Source organism: Mixophyes fleayi, chromosome 4 (assembly GCF_038048845.1).
Source record: "Mixophyes fleayi isolate aMixFle1 chromosome 4, aMixFle1.hap1, whole genome shotgun sequence".
Lineage (NCBI taxonomy): Eukaryota > Metazoa > Chordata > Amphibia > Anura > Limnodynastidae > Mixophyes > Mixophyes fleayi.
The window spans coordinates 59387444-59410945 of record NC_134405.1 but is presented as its reverse complement, the minus strand read 5'-3'; the positions used below and the strand labels follow the sequence as shown (position 1 = coordinate 59410945).

The window sequence follows — 23502 nt, the reverse complement described above, 5'->3', positions numbered from 1 at the left end:
ATATGGGTATTTGTACCACAAAAGACATATAGTTTTCCAACTAGACATTATACAGTAACTATGAGACAGACAACGATCCTGCTAATTCTTAAAAATGCTTTACATCATCACGTCTGTCTTGTTCATGCCTTACTGCAACTTGTGCTTATTGTGTTTATAGCTTAATGCTATGATTTTTAGCCATGTATTAATATGACTAAAATGATATCTTTATTTTTGCCGCCCTGAGATATGATGAGAAGTTCAATATTATATCTTAATAAAAAGAAACAATTCTGTTTGACTATATAAAGATAAGACTGAAAGGTGCAGAAGGAACATAGTAAGACATGGCAGTAAAAGTTGCAGTTGGGCACATGCATGTCAATAGATTATAATCACCTAAAGGTTCAAAACCCCTTTAAGGGTCACTAATACCTAAAATATGTCTGTATAGTGTAATATATCTTTGAAAAATCGCGCTGCCAGTAAAGCCAGATAATGCGATATTTTAGCACTTGTCTATTCCTGGTTTGACTAACTTCTATTGGATTAAAATTGAGTGTTTCTTACTTTTATAGTTTCACGTTTTGTTTACAGTAGTAACATACTCTGAAGATACCGGGTTTTCTGGCCCAATTCTACCCACTTCACTTTGGTTGGCCACCCACAGGTGCCTTACTAGGCCAGGGAAGCCTACCAAGTAACTTCTAAGGTCCTTAATAGTCAATGAGGCAAATGCAGTTAGAAAGTAAAGGAATACATTTATTGTAATAAATACAATCACTAGATTACTGTTACGAACTGTGAGGAAGTTACTAGCTGGTATTAGCACAGTAGAACAAGGAGGTGTGGAATCTAACGCACCACCAGTGTTTTACCAGGGACCCCCGCAAGGGAGTTTGGGCTTCACTGCAAGAGGGTGCGCAGGTCGCGGTCTCTGAGGCAGCCACCAACGTAGTAGCAGAGTGGACAGAGCGTAGTCAATCTGGGTAAGAGCAAACCAGGCAGCAAGGTACAAAAGGGAGATCCGAGGAATAGTCAGAGGCAGGCCAGGAATCAGGAAACCAGAACTAGCAGCAAGGTACAAAGTGTAATCCAAAAGGAAGGTCAGAGGAATAGCTCGGTCAAATCTGGAACAGGATCAGAATACTAACGAGTTGCTGGAGCTGGGTGAAACCAATACTCTGGCACCCTAATGTTGCTAGAAACTCCTATTTATCCCCCTAGGTGAGCCCTGATAGTTGGGTGATTAGCCGGTGGTCAGAGATGCTAACTGGAAGTCGCATGGCGTCCCATTGTCTATCAACGGGACACGACGATTGGGACATCACAGGCGTCCGCCTCTCGCACCTAATGTCTGTGTGGAGGCAGGCCTGACAGTACCTCCCTCCCCTCTCCCCGAAACAGGACGATTAGCAGACTGGCCCCTGAGGAAATTGGAAAGAAGACAGGGAGCGTGTAAATCCTTCTTGTCCAACCAAGACCTCTCTTCTGGGCCGACACCTTTCCAGTGGACCAGGAATTGTGTTCTGCCTCGAATGGTACAGAAGTCTAAGATATGTTCAACCTCATACTCATCTCCTAGGACAGATTTGACGGGAGGAGAAGGAAGATGACACTTCATTAAGAATTAAGGGTTTAAGTAGAGATATGTGAAAGGAATTGTGTACACGGAGACAGGGAGGTAACCGGCGTTTTTAGGTAACAGCACTGAGGATGCGTGAGGTGCAGAAGTGCCCAATATAATGAGATGCAAATTTTAGTGATGGTACTTTGAGTTTGAAGTTACGGGTGGATAACCACACCTTGTCCCCTGCATGAAGAACTGTATGAGTTCTGCGATGGCGATCCACAAAGTGTTTGTATCGGTTGGAGGATTGCAACAACTTGTTTTGAACCTAAGACCAGATCCTGGAAAAGTCACGAACCATTCCTTGAACAGCGGGAACAGGGACACTGGAATCCTCAGAAAAGATAGGTAAAACAGGGTGTCTACCGAAGATAGTAAAGAAGGGGGGTATGCTGCTGGATTCGTGCTGATGTTTATTATGGGAGAACTCCACCTAAGGAAGATGGTCACTCCAGGAGGCTTGATGGTTGGAACAATAACCACGGAGGAAAGTCTCCAAATCCTGGTTGACCCGCTCTGTCTGACCATTTGTCTGGGGATGGTAGACTGAGGAGAATTTTAGCTGGACACCCAGATGTTTACAAAAGGATCATTAGAATTTAGATAAATTGTACTCCTCGATCAGAGATGATCTCTAGGGGACAGCGGTGGAGGCGAAAAATAATGTTGATAAAAAGGAGAGCAAGCTCAGGGGCCAAAGGTACTTTCTTAAGAGGAACAAAGTGTGCCCATTTCGAAAAATGATCCAACACCACCCAAATGGTGTTGAACCCATGACTATTGGGAAGATCTGTGACAAAGTCCATAGAAATGCTTGTCCATGGGGATTCTGGAACTGGGAGTGGCAGAAGAAGCCCAGCTGGAGATCATCTAGGTGTCTTGTGATGGGCACAAACATCACAGGCGGCGATATATTTGTGGACATCAGAGCTTAAAGAATGCCATCACTATGGGATAGAAGGGTAATGGTTTTCTTGATACTCACATGGCTGTCAGATTTGGAATTGTGAGCCCAGGATAAAAGTTTGGGATGAAGATGGGCATTCACAAAGGAACGCCCAACACGAGGTGTCTTAGGCGAGGACTTGGTCAAAGCTAGAACCTTCAGTGAACTAATGATAGGTTTAGGAACAGGAGGACAGGAGTTAGACGGAGAGCATCGGCCCTAACATTCTTGAAGCCAGCATAAAAAGTCAGGATAAGTTGAAATCTGGAAAAGAAGAGTGACTAACGGGCCTGCCGAGGATTCAGACATTGCGCTGACTGTAAATAGGTAAGATTCTTAAGATCCGTAAAAACTGTAATGGGATGGAGAGCCCCTTCCAGGAGTTACCGCCATTCTTACAAGGCTACCTTGATTGCGAGGAGTTCCTTATCACCAATGCCATAGTTGGCTTCACAAAGTGAATTTTTTTTGGAGAGGAATCCACAAGGGGAAAAGGTGCCAGCGGAATCTTTCTGGGAAAGAACTGCTCCCACATCGACTGAAGAAGCATCTACTTCAAGATAAAATGGTTGATGCTGGTCCGGTTATCTCAGAATAGGAGCAACAGAAAAGGCTTCCTTCAGGGATCTAAAGGCGATGATAGCATCCTGAGGCCAGTCTATCACCTGTCCCCCTTTGCGAGTGAGGGAGGTGATAGGTGTGATTAAGGAGGAGAAATTCTTGATAAACTGTCAGTAATAATTACAGAAGCCGATCAAACGTTGAGTGGCCTTGAGACCAGAGTGTTGAGACCAATCAAGGATAGCTCCTACTTTCTTAGGATCCATTTGCAACCCTGTTCCAGAAATTAAATAGCCAAGGAAGAGTACTTGTGATTGTTCAAATAAGCATTTCTCTAATTTGCAATACAGACGGTTCTCTCGAAGGAGATATATAAAACAGCTTTGACATGTTCCCGGGGCGAGGCAAGATCTTTTGAAAAGATCAAGATGTCGTCAAGGTAGTCAACCTCGGAGGAATATAACAGGTCTCTAAAAATCTTATTAATTAATTCCTGGAAGACTGCCGGGGCATTGCAGAGTTCAAAGGGCATGACCAAATACTCATCGTGCCCATCGCTGGTATTGAAGGCAGTCTTCCATTCGTGGCCTTGACGAATCTGGACCAGGTTGTAGGCTCCCCTAAGATCTAGTTTAGTGAAAATTTGAGCTCCACGAATGCGAAGAGCTACGATATGAGAGGAAGGAGATAGCGGTTTTTGATAGTTATGGTGTTCAATTTGCATTAATCGATAACAGACCTGAGAGACCCATCCTTTTTCTTGACAAAGAAGAATTCGGCACCAGCGGGAGAGGTAGATTTATGGATAAAACCGCATTCAAGATTTTCGGAAATGTAGGCCGCCATAGCCTGAGTCTCTGGTAAAGATAGCGGAAATACTCTGCCCCTGGGAATCCTTTTGCCAGGGATAAGGTCAATGGGGCATTCCCAAGGACGGTGAGGCGGCAGAGATTCCACGGCTGTCTTGCTAAAGACGTCCAGAAAATCTGACTACGATTCAGGGAGGATTTGGTTGAAAAGTTGAGGCGAAACAAGAGATTAAGGTCCTGGCAGGAAGTATTGGACACAGACATCGATGCTTGCATGTGGGACCCCAGGAGATGACCAGAACACGGTGCCAATCGAATTGAGGTGAATTTGCCCTGAGCCAGGGCAGTCCCAGAATCACCGGGTTGATGGACTGTGAAAGAATTAGGAAATGTATCCATTCAGAGTGGAGTGCTCCTACCGACAACCGTAATGGACTGTTAATGAGGTCAATGGAGCCGTTGGAGATAAGGTTACCATCTATCGCAGTCAGAGTCAAAGGCTATGGCAAAGGATGAATGGAGAGATGGAGCTTGAAGGCCAACTCGACGGATCTGGAGTTTCCAGCGGATCCAGAGTCCACGAAGGCTGACAACTGCTAGGGAACAGCCGGTGCAAAGAGAACTACAGGCATGAAGAACTCGGCATCTCGTGCGTAGTAGGGCGTAAGGGACTTGAATCCTAGGATGACCTCCCTAACATCGCCAGGGATGGGGCGTTTCCCGGTCTCTTGGAATAAGAGGGGAGAAGGTGACCAGATTCGCCACAGTAAAGACAGAGATGATTTCTGATGCATTTGTCATGTTCCTCCTGGGAGAGACGGGATCGGCCTATCTGCATCGGTTCCTCAGACGTGGATATGGGAGATTGAAACTGAGGGGCCAGACGAGGAAAGGGTCGACGACAGCTGTCCCTCTCCTGGTTATGTTCCCTGTGGCGTATATCCACCTTGATAAAGAGAGAGATCCAGGCTGGATGGAAGATCATGGGAGGCAAAATCGTCTTTGATACGTTCATTAAGCCCATGCCAAAAGGTAGCCACGAGTGCCTCATTATTCCAGCGCAGCTTGGGTCCATAACTAAACTGCATGACCAGCAGTTAAGGATCCTTGATGAAGGGCCAGCAATCCTGAAGCAGCGGAGGAAACACGACCTAGCTCATCGAATACCTTCCGGAAATTCTCGATGAAGCAAGAAAAATTTTAAGGCATAGAGTCATCCCTCCACCAGAGGGGGGAAGCCCAGGCTAGAGCCTGGCCCATGAGAAGAGAAATTATGCACGACACCTTGGTGCATTCCGAAAGTAAAATTCTCAGGAGCCAATTCAAATTGGATGGCGCACTGGTTGAGAAACCCCCGGTATTTCTTGAGGTCACCGTCAAACTTTTCAGGTGAGGAAATACGTAAACCTCTGGAGGCTGATGCACTGAATGTGGAAGCTGTAGGGGTAGAGGAGACTGTGACCACCAAGGCCACTTGGCTTGCTAGCAGGGATCCCTGGAGGGTGTCCAAACTGGAAACTATCCCCTCTATGCACTGCAGAAGCTGAGCTTGATTAGAATCTTGCTGATTCACCCTCCTAGTGAGATGAAGCAGAAGATCTCTAGCGGAGGGTTCTTCATAACCACTTATCTTCTTGGCCAGAGTATACTGTCACGAACTGTGAGGAAGTTACTAGCTGGCATTAGCGTAGCTGAGCAAAGAGGTGCGGAGTCTACCGCACTCCCGATGTTCACCAGGCACCCCTGCAAGGGAGTTTGGGCTTTGCTGCAAGAGAGTACGCAGGTCGCGGTTCTCCGAGACACCCACCAGCGTAGTAGCAGAGTGGACAGAGCATAGTCAATTAATCTGGGTCAGAGCAAACTTGGCAGCGAGGTAAAAAAGGGAGATCCAAGGAATAGTCAGAGGCAGGCCAGGAATCAGGATACCAGAACTAGCAGCAAGGTACAAAGTGTAATCCAAAAGGAAGGTCAGAGAATAGCCGGGTCAAAACTGGAACAAGATCAGATTATTAACAAGGTGCTGGAGCTGGGTGAAACCAATACTCTGGCACTCTAATGGTGCCAGAGACTCCTAGTTATCCCTCTAGATGAGCCCTGATAGGTGGGCAATTAGCCGGGGTTCGCCGACAGCTGTCCGGAAGCCGCATGGCGTCCCATTGACTAGCAACTGCGCATGTGCCCGCAGCGGCTGTAAATAGAGGAAAGCGTCCCATTGCGAGGCAACTGGACGTGACGGTCAGGACATCACAGCGGAGGCTCTCACACCTAATGTTTGTGCGGAGGCGGTGCCTGACAATTATTATGTACACATAGTAAATAAAATCCACTAGCTTACGTAGCTACAGTCACCTGGATGTCTTGACTTAAAGACCCATGGTTCTTCTTTTAGCTGCAGCTGTAGTCCATTGGTAGAGAATGAAAATCCAAAACCAGCTACATGAATCAAATCCCAGAATGAATATCTCCTCCCCCCCCTGGAGTGGCTCCTTATATCTAGGGTCACATTTTCACAGTGCTTTCCCTTCCCTGGCAAAACCCCATGGCTTCTCCTTGTTAAACATTGGTGAGTTTTGGAGTAGGGGGGTTGGAGAGGGGAGTGGAGATGAGCTGTACTTCTACAGAACATACCCTGCCAGATTGTAGATCAAACGTATGGAGTAGTCTTCTGAGAACAATGGATACTAATTAGCCTTCCCCCTCACCAGTATTTTGCAACCTGATCCCTACCTATAACCCCCCTGGCTTCACTTTAAGGACAATGAATAACTAACTCACTGCCACATCAACAATATACAATAACCAATATACATATTTACAATGAGCTACAATGTCCCCTTATCCACATGTAATTAGACACTGCAGCTGTACTCTGTTCAGCTGGGGAACAAAAGTAAGGGCTATAAAAAGTACATGCTGTAATCCACATTTTGTAAGAAACGAGGGACAGGATAGTTACAGTGTAATCAAACTCATTTTGCCACACATACTTTCTATATCTCCCTTCGGGAGTTCCCGAAGGTGGAGGCCCAATGGGCAAGTGCGGGACATGATGAAGAGATTTGCATCCTCATGGCCCCACTCTGTGTTGCACAATGCCGTGATTCACATCGTGCAGTGCCTTTTGCAGCGAAACGCTTTATCATGGCTCCATTTGCAGTTGCCCAGAAGATCTGACTGAATCAGGGAGGGTGGCCTACACTTCTGGGAGTGTAGACATGTAGTAGACAAGTATGAGTATAAATCATGGTCAACCAACACGTGTGTCAAGGGCAGCCATATGACAACTTACAGGGAATCATTTCAGTTTGCTCTCTAGTTAAAAACTTGATGCTGAATTGGATGTAATCCCCTTTACGTAGTGTACCTTACCCACATTTGCACTGTGCATGCCCCAATGAGAGCACATGCCTATACATGTATCTGACACTTGAACCTCTGTACGACTGACAGGTCAGAAGGGAGGGGAAGGGCTGTCTAACATATGCCGAGTCAGTAAAGGTGTGTTCACGCAATTACAGTCAGATGCAGACCAGAGACACAATACTCCTGTCAGGAGCGTTACCTTTTGCAACTGCTAGAGGGCAAGGGTGTATTATATCAAGCCTAATAGTGAATGCATTTTTCACTTTCAAAACAAATGTTAACAAACTTTTCTGTGCTTATGACCTGGTTGTTGTATGCATATGTGGGTATGTATGCCTAACATAAACCTGATACGCTACAAGGGGCAGAATTGGATGCATCATGAGATGCCTCTGACTCATATGGGGGCCATTTGTTATCGTAAATTAAGCAACAGACATCCAACTCAGCATCAGACAATTATTATCTCTTAATAATTAGGGGCTGGTTTAGATCCAGCTACTAGGTGCAAAATTTGTATTTGGAAAAACCATTTGTACTGCAAGGGGAAAATGTAAATGCAAAATCCAAATCAGAGTTGTGTGGAGAAGAACAGCATACCGACTGCAAAATGCCAGTATTCTTGTACAGCATGCAGTATTTGTCCTTCACACAGGCAAAATTTTCACCTAACTCTGAATCACCTCTTAAATGTATAATTGACATGATGTCGTGATGCTGGGGACCGCCTGGGTTTTCCTTGCCACCATGCCCTTTCTTTATCCCAATTATGCCCCTCTAAATGCAGTAGGAAGGGCTCTGCTGCCACCACTTGGCTCTTTCACCAGTGCCTAGAACCGCTTCCTTCTGGGTAACTCTCACTGCAAGTGAACCCTCTTGCTGGGCACCTGGGCTGGTACCCATGACCTCTTCCTTCAGATCAGGGTAGCTGTGGATGGTTCCCCCTGGTCTATCACACTGGCCAGAGCTGCAGGGTAGTGGGTAGAGCATTGATACTAGATGCTGGGTCCCAACCTCAGAACAGCCAAATAACGGATTAGTTTAGTCTAATCTATAGGTCACAGGAATTACAGCAGGTAAGTAGGTGTCAAAACAGTGATGTTTTATTATCTCTAGTAGTCCTTACAAGGACAGTTACACACTAGTTTGAGGTACTAGTGATCTCCAGAAGTCACAGATGGAATAATACAAAACATGGTCAAACAGTGCTCTTTTTATACAGTTTCTGTCTCATATATTTGCAGGGGGTAAACCAGCCCTCTTTTCCAACCAGGCACCAAAAAGTCTGACATATTACATTCAAAGATTTGCATCAGGATTTAATATGTTCTCTAAACTTGGATTTTAACTGCAATTTATGCTTAACAAAACTTACATCTGTGATTTCCTTAATCACTTGCTGTTTACATTATTCATGTAGTTCGTCTATCTTTTAAACAAGATAGGATTAGAGGTAACGACTCTCTGCTGTGTACTCAGGCTAAAAAAGTGTTAGTCACTCACATGAAAGACTTAATTGGCATGGGATCCTTTCTTCAGACAGTTGCAGAAACAAATTTCCTCCAAAATCTCATAATAAATCAATACATGACCAATACTAAAATAAATGCATTTACACTCCCAGTGCCCAACGCTTAACCTTTACGGCGCTGCATGACGGTTACAAACCTGCGCCACAGTGGCCATTAACAATATACTTTTAAATTAATAAACATTCCCTTTAATACATTTTTACATCCCATAGTGCTGGGGTTTAACCTCTTTGGTGCCAGGTATTAACCCCCCCCCCCCCTCCCTGTCGGAGTACATTTCAAGATGATCTGGCCACAGTATATATTAATGTTAATATGTCTGATTGTTTTTTAAGGTGCCCATTGTAAATCATTGTAATAAGCACATTGATCAAGTGAATTATTATGTATTACATAACTTCCAGCTTATGCGATTATTGAATCCGAACAGACTGCGTACACATGAGAGGGGTTGTGGCCATGTCATAAATGAAAGCGCTACTGCCCTCCCCTAAAATCTTCCATGCATAACCAGTCCACTGCTGCCTTGCTGTGCAGAACTTGATGTGGCCACACACTACATATGTCCATCATCATTATCATCTACTTGATGATGATGATGACTAGTGAGTAAAATAATTTGAAAAAAAATAATAAATAATGGGACAAAAACAAAAACGTGCCCCATGCCAAACATGATCAGTGTTCATAGCCTGGTCTGGTTACAGCTAATGCTGGGGGACAAACAACATTGGGTTCCCCCACAAAAGTTGCAGCTGGCACCAAGTTGGGGTTCCCTGTAATAGTGGCAGTCATTCCCGGCCTGGTCAGTACAATGCTGAATTCTCCCGCCTCCTCCTGGTGAAAACCAGCACCGTGCTGATAGCACTGGGGCTCTTCCCAATCTCCTTACTGCCAACTGGAGGTTGGAGTAATAAGTAAATAGTAAAACAAAACACTTTAGTTGTGGCACTACTAGTTCAGGTGCGCCTTGGAAACCACTAACTGCCTATGCATGTACAACAACAAAAGCCAGCATACCCATGGCTGCCAGGTATTAAGGGAATGGAGGCCCCTGGGCTAAGGAGGCCCCCATTCCCCCGTGAGGCCCCCTCTGTTAGCCGCCTGCGCCACCCCGTGAGCCTCCTCCATTAGCTAGCGCCCCCCCCCCCAAGCACTTACCTTCTCCTGTCACTGTTGTCCTTCTGCGGCACGCTGTAAGCTCCTTACTGAGGAGATCTTGTTACACTCTCACAAGATCTCTTCAGTATGGAGATTACTGAGGGCCACGGAAGGGCAACAGTGACAGAACTCAGCAACATTGATCAGACGGGGGCGCGTCCGCACCAATCAATAATGCTGCTGAGCTCTGTCAAGCGCACCCTGGATGCCCCAGGCCCCTGGACTGTAGCCCAGTTAGACCTCTGGTTAATCCGGCCCTGCTGCCAGGGCTTACTAGAGCATGCTGGTGCTTTTAGAACTACAAGTTCCAGCATGCCATGAGACAGTTGTTTCACGTGGTAAAGTGTCAGTAAGAACAAAACTCACACCAATTAACCAATTATAAATTATTTTAATAGAAATAAAGCCTCTCCCTCATCCTCTTACAATGGGATCTTGTTTCCTTCTGTTTCATTCCTAAATCTATAGAGACCTTCATCTTCTGTTCTTCTATACAAAGCCATCCTCATCATCTTCTTGGTTGTCTATATTCTTTTTCTTTGACGATGAGCGATTTGCTACAAGAGAAGCCACAATACGAATGACAGATTGATACAACAAAGTTCATTCATACACCATGTGGGGTCTAAATGGAAGAAGCCCTGGGAATGCTGGTGGTTGTAGTTCTACAAGTGCCAGCATAGCCAAGCAGTTAATAGCTTCCAGAATTTATTTGGACCAATAGTGTCACATACTAAAGTCTATTTCTTATTATGTTACTTTATACCCAACCTCCAATTTGCACCAGTGGAATTTGGAAGGGTCGCAGTGCTTTTAGCATGGGGCTGGTATTCAATAGGAGGTAGGGGCCTGCATATTTGTTTTTCTGAACCAGTTCAGCTAGGAAATTCACCCTCATGCTGACCAGGCCAGGGCTGGTTCTGCCAATTAGAGGTTGATACCAAGCTCTGGGTCATCCTGTTATAATGGGACCATTTCAAGTTGTCATAGCCTGGTGCTGGTTGCCACACTGCTTGTCCCCCTTATTAGCTGTAACAAGACCGGGCTATGATCGCTGGTGCTTGGATCAATGTTTAGGCTTTAATATTGACTTATTCCCATAGTAAAGGCTGAAGACAATGTGTAATCCACGGGGGCGGGCACTTAAGGAAAAGTGTGTAGGAGAGACAAGGATGATGCATATGAGCCGAGAATGGAAGGCAAGGGGGCACTATGAGTGTATTAGTCTTGGGCGGTCTGAACTCTTAATCAGGCCCTGGCCCCATCTGCCCTATTATGCCACCACAATGGAACTCATGTCACCCTCCTTCTATATATTCCTAACACTTGTACAACAGATAGAAATGGTTTGATAATGGAAGCTATTGTTTCCAATGACCCCATAACCATTTGTGATTTTAATTGCATTCAGGATCATTTTTTTTAAACACTGCCTGCTTCATTCACTTGTGTTAAGAGCAAATGAATGTACGTTTGAAAGATCTATGGGGTATATTTATGAAGCGGTGAAGAGCCTAAAATTCGGCAAAAGTGCCAGGAAAAGGGTCCTTCAACACTTTGTAACCATTAACAAAGGCTTACCACCAGAGACATCAGAGATTTCTCCGGCCTTAAGCAATTTTCAGCTGTTTAGCACCGATCCTATAGATCTGTATGGGGATGGTGAACTAAATATATAATAATAAATAATAATAAAAACCACTGCTAGCACTAAAAACTTCACTCAATATCGGTATGGCGTTACTTTCTTTTTCCAATGGAGTGCCATCCCGCTGGAGAGGACACTGTTTGCAGGCTGCATGTTCCTCCCCCCTCCCCTCCTTAGGCCATAGTTGACTTTACTGCGCATGCGCGATGAAACAACAAGTCAACTCTGTCATTTGAGTTCCTTTCGCAACTGTTTTCGTTGCAGAGAGGGTTTTCACTGAGGATTGCATGGCAGGTAAGTGTTCTTGAATAGCAGCTGTACATCTTTCTGTATTGCTGCAATACAGACCCTTAAGTACTGCTGCCCACTGCCCACCAATGATAGTTAGACCTATATGTGTCCTACGCAAACCCAAATAAATGTGAGCAAAAATGCAGTTAAAGCTGGGTACACACTACACAGTTTTCATCCAATAATCGGCTAAATCAGCCGACATACGACCGCTCGTTCAAAAGTCGGGTCAGTGTGTGCAGTGACACGATGGTCGAAAGTCTGCCCAAATGGACTATTGTCGCCTCATTTGGTTGGTCGTACCGTTTAATATTTTCGTTCCAATCTCGTTTCCGTTGTGTAGTGTGTATAAACTTCCGACCGATCCACAACAATAAGTACGAAATTACAGTCATTGCTCACGACAACATGGCTTTAAAAAGTCGCTAAAGGAACTTCCGCTCTTCCCTTTATCGTCCTAAACAAGGCTAGTGTGTATGCAGTCCATGTACCGAGCGATCGGACCATCAATCGCATGTAAAATCGCTCGGCATAAAAAGTTGGTTGAAATTTCTGTAGTGTGTACCTAGCTTTACAAACACATGTCAAATGCTGTTTCACTTGCATTTGTACTTGCATTTTAGATGCAAAACAAATACAAGTGGCTATATGACATAGGCCTGCCTGGGAGTACTCTGCAGTTCATGGAGATGTTGGATTGCTTCTTTACTACAGAATAACAAGTTATTCTGGGGGTAAATGTATCTATCCGAGAGTTTGCCGGGATGTGAAAAGTGGAGATGTTGCCTCTAGCAACTAATCAGATTCTAGCTGTCAGTTTGTAGAATGTACTAAATAAATGATAGCTAGAATCTGATTGTTTTTTCAATCCCGTCGGAAAACTCTCAGCTTGATACATTTACCCCCTGATCTGGTACTATTTCAGGTTGTTCTGCAGTGTTGGCCCTTGGCAGTGTGGGCAACCACACTGAAAGCAGAAGAAAAAGCACTGGGGTATGATTTGTGGGTGCATGTTGTTCCCCAGGACCCATGTTCTCCTTGATCCTACACTATACAGCACTGCAGCTGAAGTGTTATTCAGAGCCGTAACTTAGAATTCTAGTGCCCTGGGCGAGAAAGACAAATGCCCCCCATAGCCCTCAATTTTAACCAAATTAACCTAAAATATTCCTAAATTGCGCCCCCCTTCACTGTTGCGCCCTGGGCGGTCGCCCCTGTCGCACAGCCCTAGTGTTATTATTAGTGTGCACTTTATCAAAATGCTTCAGTGTATTTTCAATTACTTTACAGTTGTGACATTTACTGCACCAAGCAATGGTTTTCACTTCAGTACATCACTGCCAGAAGCACCGCTGGCTTGCACTGTGCAATCACAAGTTCAATAATTGGTATTCCCTGTATTATGACTCTGAGTCTGGATTGCATCATGTAAGGATATCTGCCACTGATTGGGACTGGATTGAATTTCTTCAGTAGTCTGGCAGTGGGATTGCACTGCAATATCACAACCCGGCACTGGATTTGCAGCGCATCAATCTCGGCTCCCTCCACTGCATTGCAGTCGTTGCATCCTTCGCTGCGGCCCCGCCCACTGCCTTGGCTGATTATTAACATAGCGGCTGCCACCTCAGCCAATGGGAGCAGCCGGGAGCTGTTGCCTCCGATGAGGACAGGGAGTGGCGCGGCGCATGCGCACTGGCACTTGCTGCAAGTCCTTTATTGCAGCCGCGGCATAGGAAGATTGGGGGCAGCGCATCCTCCTCAGCACCTTCCGTCCACAGCACAGTCCCCCGCCCTGCTCCGAGGGGAGAGACGCAAACATGTCTTACCAGGGCAAGAAGAACATTCCTCGCATCACGGTGAGTGGGAGCTCAGTGATTGGCATCTGCCTGGGCACTGCTGCAGAGCCCATGGCATGAGTGTGCCTATGCCAACATGTCCATCTATGTACGTCAGTGTGTATCTGTGCAATCTGTATACTGGACCCCGCGTAGAAGGATGTAGGTGTGTCATTATATAGGATGTGCTTGGTGTGTGCATTGGCTTAGGGATGCTGTGTGTTTATATATTACAGGTTGTAGAGCACAGTGTGATGTGTAGACGGTATAATGCTGCTGGAGCATTGTTGTTATTTGTGCAAAGGAGGGATGTGGTAGGTAGGGTGATTCATGATGTTGTGGGGCGGCAGATTGCTATTTTTAGAACTGTATTCAAGGTTGCACAGGGTACCATCCGGTGTATTTATATATGAGCACCCAGGCATGTATATTATACAGGGTACCATCCGGTGTATTTATGTATGAGCACCCAGGCATGTATATTATACAGGGTACCATCCGGTGTATTTATGTATGAGCACCCAGGCATGTATATTATACAGGGTACCATCCGGTGTATTTATGTATGAGCACCCAGGCATGTGTATTATAAAGGGTACCATCCGGTGTATTTATATATGAGCACCCAGGCATGTATATTATACAGGGTACCATCCGGTGTATTTATGTATGAGCACCCAGGCATGTGTATTATACAGGGTACCATCCGGTGTATTTATATATGAGCACCCAGACATGTATATTATACAGGGTACCATCCGGTGTATTTATGTATGAGCACCCAGGCATGTGTATTATACAGGGTACCATCCGGTGTATTTATGTATGAGCACCCAGGCATGTATATTATACAGGGTACCATCCGGTGTATTTATGTATGAGCACCCAGGCATGTGTATTATACAGGGTACCATCCGGTGTATTTATGTATGAGCACCCAGGCATGTGTATTATACAGGGTACCATCCGGTGTATTTATATATGAGCACCCAGGCATGTGTATTATACAGGGTACCATGCGGTGTATTTATGTATGAGCACCCAGGCATGTATATTATACAGGGTACCATCCAGTGTATTTATGTATGAGCACCCAGGCATGTATATTATACAGGGTACCATCTGGTGTATTTATATATGAGCACCCAGGCATGTATATTACACAGGGCACCATCTGGTGTATTTATGTATGAGCACCCAGGCATGTATATTATACAGGGTACCATCCGGTGTATTTATGTATGAGCACCCAGGCATGTATATTACACAGGGTACCCTCCGGTGTATTTATATATGAGCACCTAGGCATTTATATTATACAGGGTACCATCCGGTGTATTTATGTATGAGCACCCAGGCATGTATATTACACAGGGTACCATCTGGTGTATTTATGTATGAGCACCTAGGCATTTATATTATACAGGGTACCATCCGGTGTATTTATGTATGAGCACCTAGGCATGTATATTATACAGGGTACCATCCGGTGTATTTATGTATGAGCACCCAGACATGTATATTATACAGGGTACCATCCGGTGCATTTATATATGAGCACCCAGACATGTGTATTATACAGGGTGCCCTGTCATTTATTACAGGCTTCAAAGGGTACCTGCAGTGTGTTTATGATATTACAGGGTACATGGAGTGTATCTAGAAAAAAAAGTGTGTTTATCATCTGTGTTTAGGAATGTAGTGTGTAAAATACAGTGGACAAGTTACTTTGCAATGATATCGTCAAAACAGACAGTCCCATAACATAAGTTGAGATAGCGGCTTTATGAAACCAACGTTTTGGTCAATTCAAAATATATGAATGTTTTATGAGTACTTAGAGTAGCAGCAGTATGCATGGAAGATGCAGTATCTACAGACAAATGCATTAGTAGTCATGATTTCAGTGTAGATGATGGTTACATAACATATATAGGTCTGCTGTGAGGAACATGCCAACATCAAGCAGTGGATTTACCAGGGTGGAATTGCACAGGATTTATGTGTATCATAATGTGTATGTTTATCAGGAATGCTGAGCAGGTATGTCATTTCAGAAGTTCTATGCAGACTGTAGTACTGTAATGGTATTTCTGTTATTCTACATTAGAGAACAGCATCCTGAGAAAAGGAGTGTCAAAGATGCACACAGCCCTTCATACAATTATACACACTGCACTGCCTATAATGAATACATAATGATTATAGATACTCACTGCTCTGCCTGTCACGGGTACTCGCTGCTCTGCCTGTCGTGGGTACTCGCTGCTCTGCCAGTCACATACACCCTGGTTTGACTTTCATATGTGCACACTGCATGTCTTTCCCATATAAATCCTGTTCGCCTGTTCCATATACACAGTACCTTGCTGGGCACATCATGTATATGCTGCTCTACTTGTCATGTGCATGCACACACACACACACACACACACACACACACACACACACACACACATTGTACCTATGTGACAAACGCACATATAGCGCTCCTTGTTGTACATAATTTTTGCTCTGTCACATATAATCACCGTATTGCACTGCCTGTAGTAGAAGCATACTGCTTGTCACACATGAACACTGTTTGTGCCTGTCACACATACAAGCTGCTCTCTTGGTCTCTGATGCGCACGCTTAGACGTACCCTCAGTCATATCACATATATTAAGATCACACTGGCACTGCTCTGTCAGGCACATCACCCTGCCATTTCATTGTGTCCTTTTGTATGTGGATTAGTAAAAGGGGGGGAGGAGAGGCACAGAGACACCCCGTGACATCCCAGGTTGAGGACAGACCAGTAGAGGATTGTTGGCACAGAACATTGGTGGGGTCTTGTTTCCATGGCAACCACTGCCATCTGACGAGACGCACTGTGCATTAATGCACAGTCTCTCCCATCTTCACTGGAGCAATCTGGAGCATGTAATTTAGGTGGAGACGCCCAGCACCAGGATTGTTAAAGGACCGTTCAGCAATCTTAAAAAGAAGGGGGGGGGGGGGTAAACACAATTCGCTGTTTGTTTTCGTCAGCGTTCTGGGGTTTCCTTATCTGACAGGCGAACCTGAATCATATATGTCCAGAAGATTAAAATATGCCCAGAATGAAAGCTGTGGTGTACGAGCTGTCAGTGCTAATATGATACATACATTATCTTTATGGAAGCTCTTGTAATATAAAAAAAATCATTATTGCTCATGTGTATAGGTATTCATGGGGAGATTTACTAAGGTGAGCACAATTTTTATGTCTTAAAGGGGATGTGCAATTTCTCCGAGGGATAATATTTTTTAATTGTGTTCCCTATGTACAGGGAGGAAGTTGGCAATTAAAAAAACTTTAGAGGGTTAGAGAAGAAGTCAAATTTAATCCTCAGCATTGAGCAATAATTAAAGACAGCTAAAAATAGCATATTTTTAATATTGATTGAAAATGGAAATACATTTATAAAAATATTCAGTTTACAAATTAGCCTCGGAAAATCCTGGTCTGAATTTGGTGGCCCAGTCTAAATGCCTTTAAATGACCTATAACTTTTTTTTTTATATATATGTAAATCTTTTTATTTATTGTTTCAAAGGTATAGCAATAATTTATACAACTAAAATCATCAGAGTACATTAAATCTGTTGAACTTATACATGTGCATATGTCTACAATTGAAATGTATGAAAATACATTGACGAAGTAAGTGGTGAGACAGATGCACACTTTCGTTAGCAATGTTTCTTGAATACAAGGAGTTATACACAAGGACAACTTTAATAAAATAATAGAACTGAAGTTCAATGAACCAAACTGTTGACCTCAATTGTTATGTAAATGAGGGGCTCTAACTTTGAATATAATAGTGATTTCACATATGGGAATATCACGTGAAGGAATTATGAAGGTGCTTTAAACAAGGGACATTTCCAAGCTTGATGTAGTCTTACATATTAGGGCTCATTCATATGTACCTGTATGTCCATCATGAGAGTCCATCAGCACCTTGCAGTGAAGCATATAAGTTGAATTATACATTCAAGTGACAATAGGTATCCTAAAGGAATGGATTGGAAACATGGTGGGGGACATTTATGAAAACAGGTGCTGTTGCCCATAGGAGTCTGTAATTTTTCTAGTGCAATTTCCAACCAATTTGCAACCACAAGATCTGCAGCTGCTCACATGATTTGTCTTTAAATTCACGCACGAATACCATAATCCTGGGCTATGTGCTTCTGCCCTTTGTTGGTAATGTTTTCCACTTGCAGTTGCATGCTGGCATCACTTGCTCAATCAACATTAGAGAGTTGAGCTGTCTTGGTCACTGACGTTTTTGTCAAATGCACCCCAACCGTAACCCCTCTTTCAGCCATACTAACCACTTATAGGCAACCAGGGGCAGCGACTGGTAGCCCGATGACCCAGCCCAAGGTTTGCTTAACTAACACATGAGCCACACCTGTGTGAAAGTCTTTTTTTTAAATCCTCCCATATACTTTATTTTAATGAATAATACACTCATTAGAGGAGATTCAGTTGACTGCGTTACTCTCGAAAGTAACGCGGCCTGCGCACTATTACCGTTCATACGGTATTTTTTGACCCGGATTTCTGGCGCGAAAAATCAGCATTAAAAATTACTGTAACGGTAATAATGCACACTATTACCGTACTCACGGTAATAGTATGCAGGCCGCGTTACTTTCGAGAGTAACACGGCCAATTGAATTCCTCCCATTGAGTGTTATATTTTCGCAAATTGCAACAGTTGTAGAGAAAACCAAAAGGAGGAATTCATAGAAATAGCAAAGCAAAAATGACCAGTTACATAGCATTATAAAATAAATGAATTAAGTGAGACACGCATTATAATGAAAACAATGCTCCCCCCTGCGGAAAATATATACAATATTTGGTATCACGAAGGAGTTCAGTGACCAAATAAATAGATTAGGCTGCAGGACAATTATTTTTGTTACAGGACACAGGTCTCTCAGGTGAATTTCAATATTCGCATATTTTACTGTTGTTCCTTATCTAATATATATAAGCCTAGCGGCGTGTGTTAGTGTGTGTGTGTGTGAAAAAAAATATTTTCTCAGAAAGGGCTCATCCAATTGACCTGAAATTTGTTATACTGACATTATTTGACAAAAAAATTATAATAGTGAAGTCAGTTAACTTCCATCTCCCCCCCGTGGGAGGGGTAGTAAAGGCTAAATTTACCAGTTGAGGGCTCAAACTCTTGACCGTGTGGGTATTTATTTACCAGAGCCTGTGTTTGGTCATGGACAATTGTATGTCGCATTTTCACGAATACGGAGAAGCAGTGATGTGACAGTGCAGGTTATGAATACTGCCCTTCAAGGAAGACTGATTGAGCACAGCGATAAGGTGTTTAGCAGAAACGTTGTGTATCGAGAGGTTTTAGAACAGTAAGACGATGGAGATGAAGGATGTGGCGATGAAGATGAAGGATGAGGTGATGGAGAAGAATGATGAGGTGGTGACATGTTGACAAATCCACGTTAAAAAAGGGCGCTTACGTCGGGAAGTAACGCTCTTCCCCTGAGGAGGCCTGGCCTAGCCCCAAACGCATGACAAGAACCTTTTTAACACCTTAAGTAGCTTGATTTGACTAGAATGCATGAGTATCATGCACGGGTTAACTTGTAGTACACAAGTTTCAATATGAAATAAAGCATGATCTTTGTATAAGGTGCTTCTCTTATCTAGGTGTGTTTTACCTACACTGACTGATCCATTCCATCCCGGAACACTATCACAGTGAGTCATGTGACACAAGTGACATCACTGCTCTCCAAATATAAGTTATATTTTACAGGAGTAATATCACTACTCATCGAATATAACAATATATTTTACAGGATAACTCACATGTAAACCTGGAGATAGCCGCACATTAAACAAATTGAAAAAAGTAAAACGGACCACCTATACTTTATGTGCCAATTTTCTGTGTCATAACAATTGGAAGCAAAATAACTAACGCTGTCTAGGTTAGATGAAGGCCTGTGGGAAAAACAGAAGCGAGGCAAAAATATAAAGCAATGTACTTAATAAAAGCTGTAAGAGAGAAAGTGAAACACAATAGCTGAAAGTTTTATCAATGTAGAACTCTAGCTGTGTTTTCTAAATGTTCCAGTTCTTCCAAGCCAGTCACAACCAATCCACCAAGCAACTCCCAGAGCAACAGCCCATTGATTAGATGTTGTACAGCGGACCTTGATTATCATGTTAATCTGTGGAGATACACACCAATCGTCTTGTTTCCACGGCTGCAGCGCCTCATTTGTTTCTTCTGCAGCAGTTTTCATGAATGTGTTCCAACGACTTATACATAGATTTTTACTGGACTTTTATAGAAAGATCACTGCCTAGTTTGCATATGAATGTATTCTGGAAAGAGCAAAGCGCTCTATAAACCTAGAGAGTGGCTGGAAACAATTTTTTTTATTACTAAATACATATGGGGTGATTTTAAGTTCAGTTGGATGTAAAAGTTACTCATGTGTATATATGCAAACTACAGTCTTCACACTTACCTTTCCAGGGGGTAAATGTATCATACCCTGTTTTCTCAACTCGCGGGAGATCGGCCTCTTCGCAGCGTAAATTTAAAGCGGCGCTGCCTTGTAAAGGGAAGTTTCCACGTATTTAAGTGTAACCTTAAATATAATGCAGTGTTTCCCAAATCCAGTACTCAGGGAGCACTAACAGTGCATGTTTTCCAGTTCACACGCGCCCTAATTAGTAGGGAGATAATAAAATCATGCACGGTTAGTGCTCTGTGAGGACTGGATTTGGGAAACACTGATCTAACGCCTAAATGCACCTGGAGCAAATGTGCGTCATCATCATTAACTCGAAAACTGCACCCGACTGTAGGTTTTCGGAATTTACGAATCCTCAGGAATGTATTTCAAAGATGTCTGTAATCCAAACTACAACTCAACTCAATGGGGTGTTTTTAACTTGCAAGTGGCTGTAAGTGTGAGATAGTCACTCTAAATATTAGCACACATTGTGCACGTGTAGTACAACCAGTTTTAGGTGAGATGCATGTTTATACAGTGCTAATGCCCTTGTGTCCAGCTCTAAATCACCATCAAAGTAAATAAATCAGTGGGACTATATAGTGAATAACTTAGTGTAATACTCTCTATAAATGGTTAATCTGCCACACAACCTTCCTTGGGAATTATCCTGTGAATGGCATTGAAACCCAAACTGTTATTTCAGTTCCCATCTGTCTGGCAGGGTATCTACTGTATGTAAAAGAGGCAGGTGCGTCTGTATTCTGGGGAAATAAGGGAGCAAGGTCACACTTCACCTTTTGCACCTTACCAAAGCTATGCTGCCAAATCTGCTGACCCTACATGGCCATGTTAATACTATTTTACAAGGTGCTTGCTTGTCCAAATTACCTTTTGTGCATTGCTTCTGTAAGAATATTGAGACATTTTTCATGTGTTTCCTGCGATCTGATATTTGTGCACCTTTAAAATAAAGGAGATGTTCTTTTTTTTTAGTTTTCTCACCTGGCACCCATTGGCTGTCCAGTAGAACACCTGCAATGAAAATCCTATTCACACAAGTTATCAGTTTTATAAACAGTCTGGTGTAGGTTTGTTTTGTCTTCACTCACTATTATAAATTGCATAATAAACAAGTGATGTTAATGCATGTATAAACACCTGTAAATAAAGTTCTGATCACTTATAATCAATGTATTATGATGTCATCCCTTCAGTGTTCATTAGAAAAACTTGTGTATTATACAGAATAAAAAGTCCTCTATTGGAAATTATTATGACTAAGGTCAGCACGGTGGCTTAGTGGTTAGCACTTCAGCCTCACAGCACTGGGGTCATGAGTTCAATTCCCGACCATGGCCTTATCTGTGTGGAGTTTGTATGTTCTCCCTGTGTTTGCGTGGGTTTCCTCCGGGTGCTCCAGTTTCCTCCCACAATCCAAAAATATACTGGTAGGTTAATTGGCTGCTATCAAATTGACCATAGTGTGTGTGTTAGGGAATTTAGACTGTAAGCTCCAATGTGGCAGGGACTGATGTGAATGAGTTTTCTGTACAGCGCTGCGGAATCAGTGGTGCTATATAAATTGATGATGATGATGACTATTGAAAAAACACTTTGACAATGTTTAAAGCTTCTGATACCCAGGATGTTTTAGCTGTGCCTTAGCTGTGCACTATTCAAAATGAGCTTCATATACATAATGGATCATTGATTGTAATGGTTGTGAGCTCATTTGGGCAGGGCCATCATTGCCGTCTGTACCATGTCATTATACATACTTTCTTTGTATTAGCATCCCTTCAGTGTACATCGCTACGTATTGGGGGGGATTCAATTAGTCGCATAGTGTCTCCGGAACGTCCGTGAGACACTTCGCTGCGGAGATTTGACAGAAATGTATGCTCATTTTTTCTCCGCACCCCATAGAGGTGCAAGGGAAAATGAGCAGAGATTTCTGCCGCCATTTGTGCGCTGCGCGATGTTCACCCGCCACATCCCCGGCAGATGAATTTCTCCCAGTATGTCAAAAGTTTTTAAATAAAGGATAATGATAATAATGATTGAACATTCCGAAGCTCTTATCTCACATATGACATAATGGCATTGCTTGTCACTGGTTAGAAATTGTTACTTAATGAAGACCTTGTGATACTATTCTATCTAATATATGAACCAAGTTGAGCAATGTGAGCCACAGGCAGGCTGCTGGTCTTTGGATGAGGGTTCAAATGCCCATGTGTTGGTGACTTGAAGTGGCATGAGTGGCTGTGACCCTTTGATGTAGAGATCATCATGATGTTTACTGCCCTAAAAGTGAAGTGGTGAGAAGTAGCTGCTTAATCTGCATGGCAGACACAGTCCATTGAAAGCAGTAGATCCATCTTGTGCAGCAGTCACTCTCAGCCTTGGTCCAGGATTCTTCTGTTTGTGTATGGGTCTCCAACGGTTACCAGACATTGGGTTTGTGTGCCACATGTGACTCACACACAAAGTAGTGTTTCCTGTGAAGCGCTGGCACAGAGTCCCCTCTTCTGAGTGTCTGGCTCAGCTACTGCTGCAGGAAGCCCACACCCGGCAACTGTGGTGCTGCTCACTGTACTGTTCTGTGGTCACAGGGGATGTAAGAATGGCCTGTGTTTATGGATACAGTGTATCACCATGCTCAGTGGTCACAGGGGATGTAAGAATGGCCTGTGTTTATGGATACAGTGTATCACCGAGCTCTGTGGAATACACACATATATGTCTGAGCAGCAACAACTGCTTCTCGGAGAACATTGCAGATGTGTTTTCTTCTTTGCATAGTGTTAGCACAAACCTGAGTGCTTCTGACTGATATACCAAAGGTTCTGCTAATATAGAGAGGTGGTATCACTTCCCGATGAGCAAATGCTGAACTTCTCTTGATATGGAAGCAGTAAGGCTGTCGTCACACGTGGCTCCTTCATGTTGGCTTATTGTTTGTTCAATAAATAATAACAAAGTTAGGTCTATTATGTGTTGTCATATGAGATTAGACTGATCAAATTTTAGGACTTGGTGAGGACTAGATAGTTAATTGTGTCCAGATATGTACAAACACAGGTTGGAAAGGAGATATGCTTCCTTTTTCACATGACTATATGTGTGAATGTATATGTTTATACATACACAGGGTGCCCACTTTATTAGGTACACCTGCTCGTTAATGCA

The 23502-nt window shown here is 43.4% G+C and overlaps 1 protein-coding gene across 2 annotated transcripts in view; it reads left to right on the top strand.

Moving 5' to 3' along the window:
* Positions 1–23502, top strand: part of DPYSL2 (dihydropyrimidinase like 2) — a 59492-nt gene that overhangs the window by 2715 nt on the left and 33275 nt on the right. The window contains exon 1 of one of the 2 annotated variants that reach the window (XM_075207180.1): positions 13612–13782. The exons of the other annotated variant lie outside the window; for it this stretch is intronic. Coding sequence (XP_075063281.1) covers positions 13744–13782 — 39 coding nt within the window. The 5' untranslated portion in view covers positions 13612–13743. Of the gene's footprint in view, positions 1–13611; positions 13783–23502 lie in introns of those variants that run through there. 2 annotated transcript variants of the gene reach the window in all.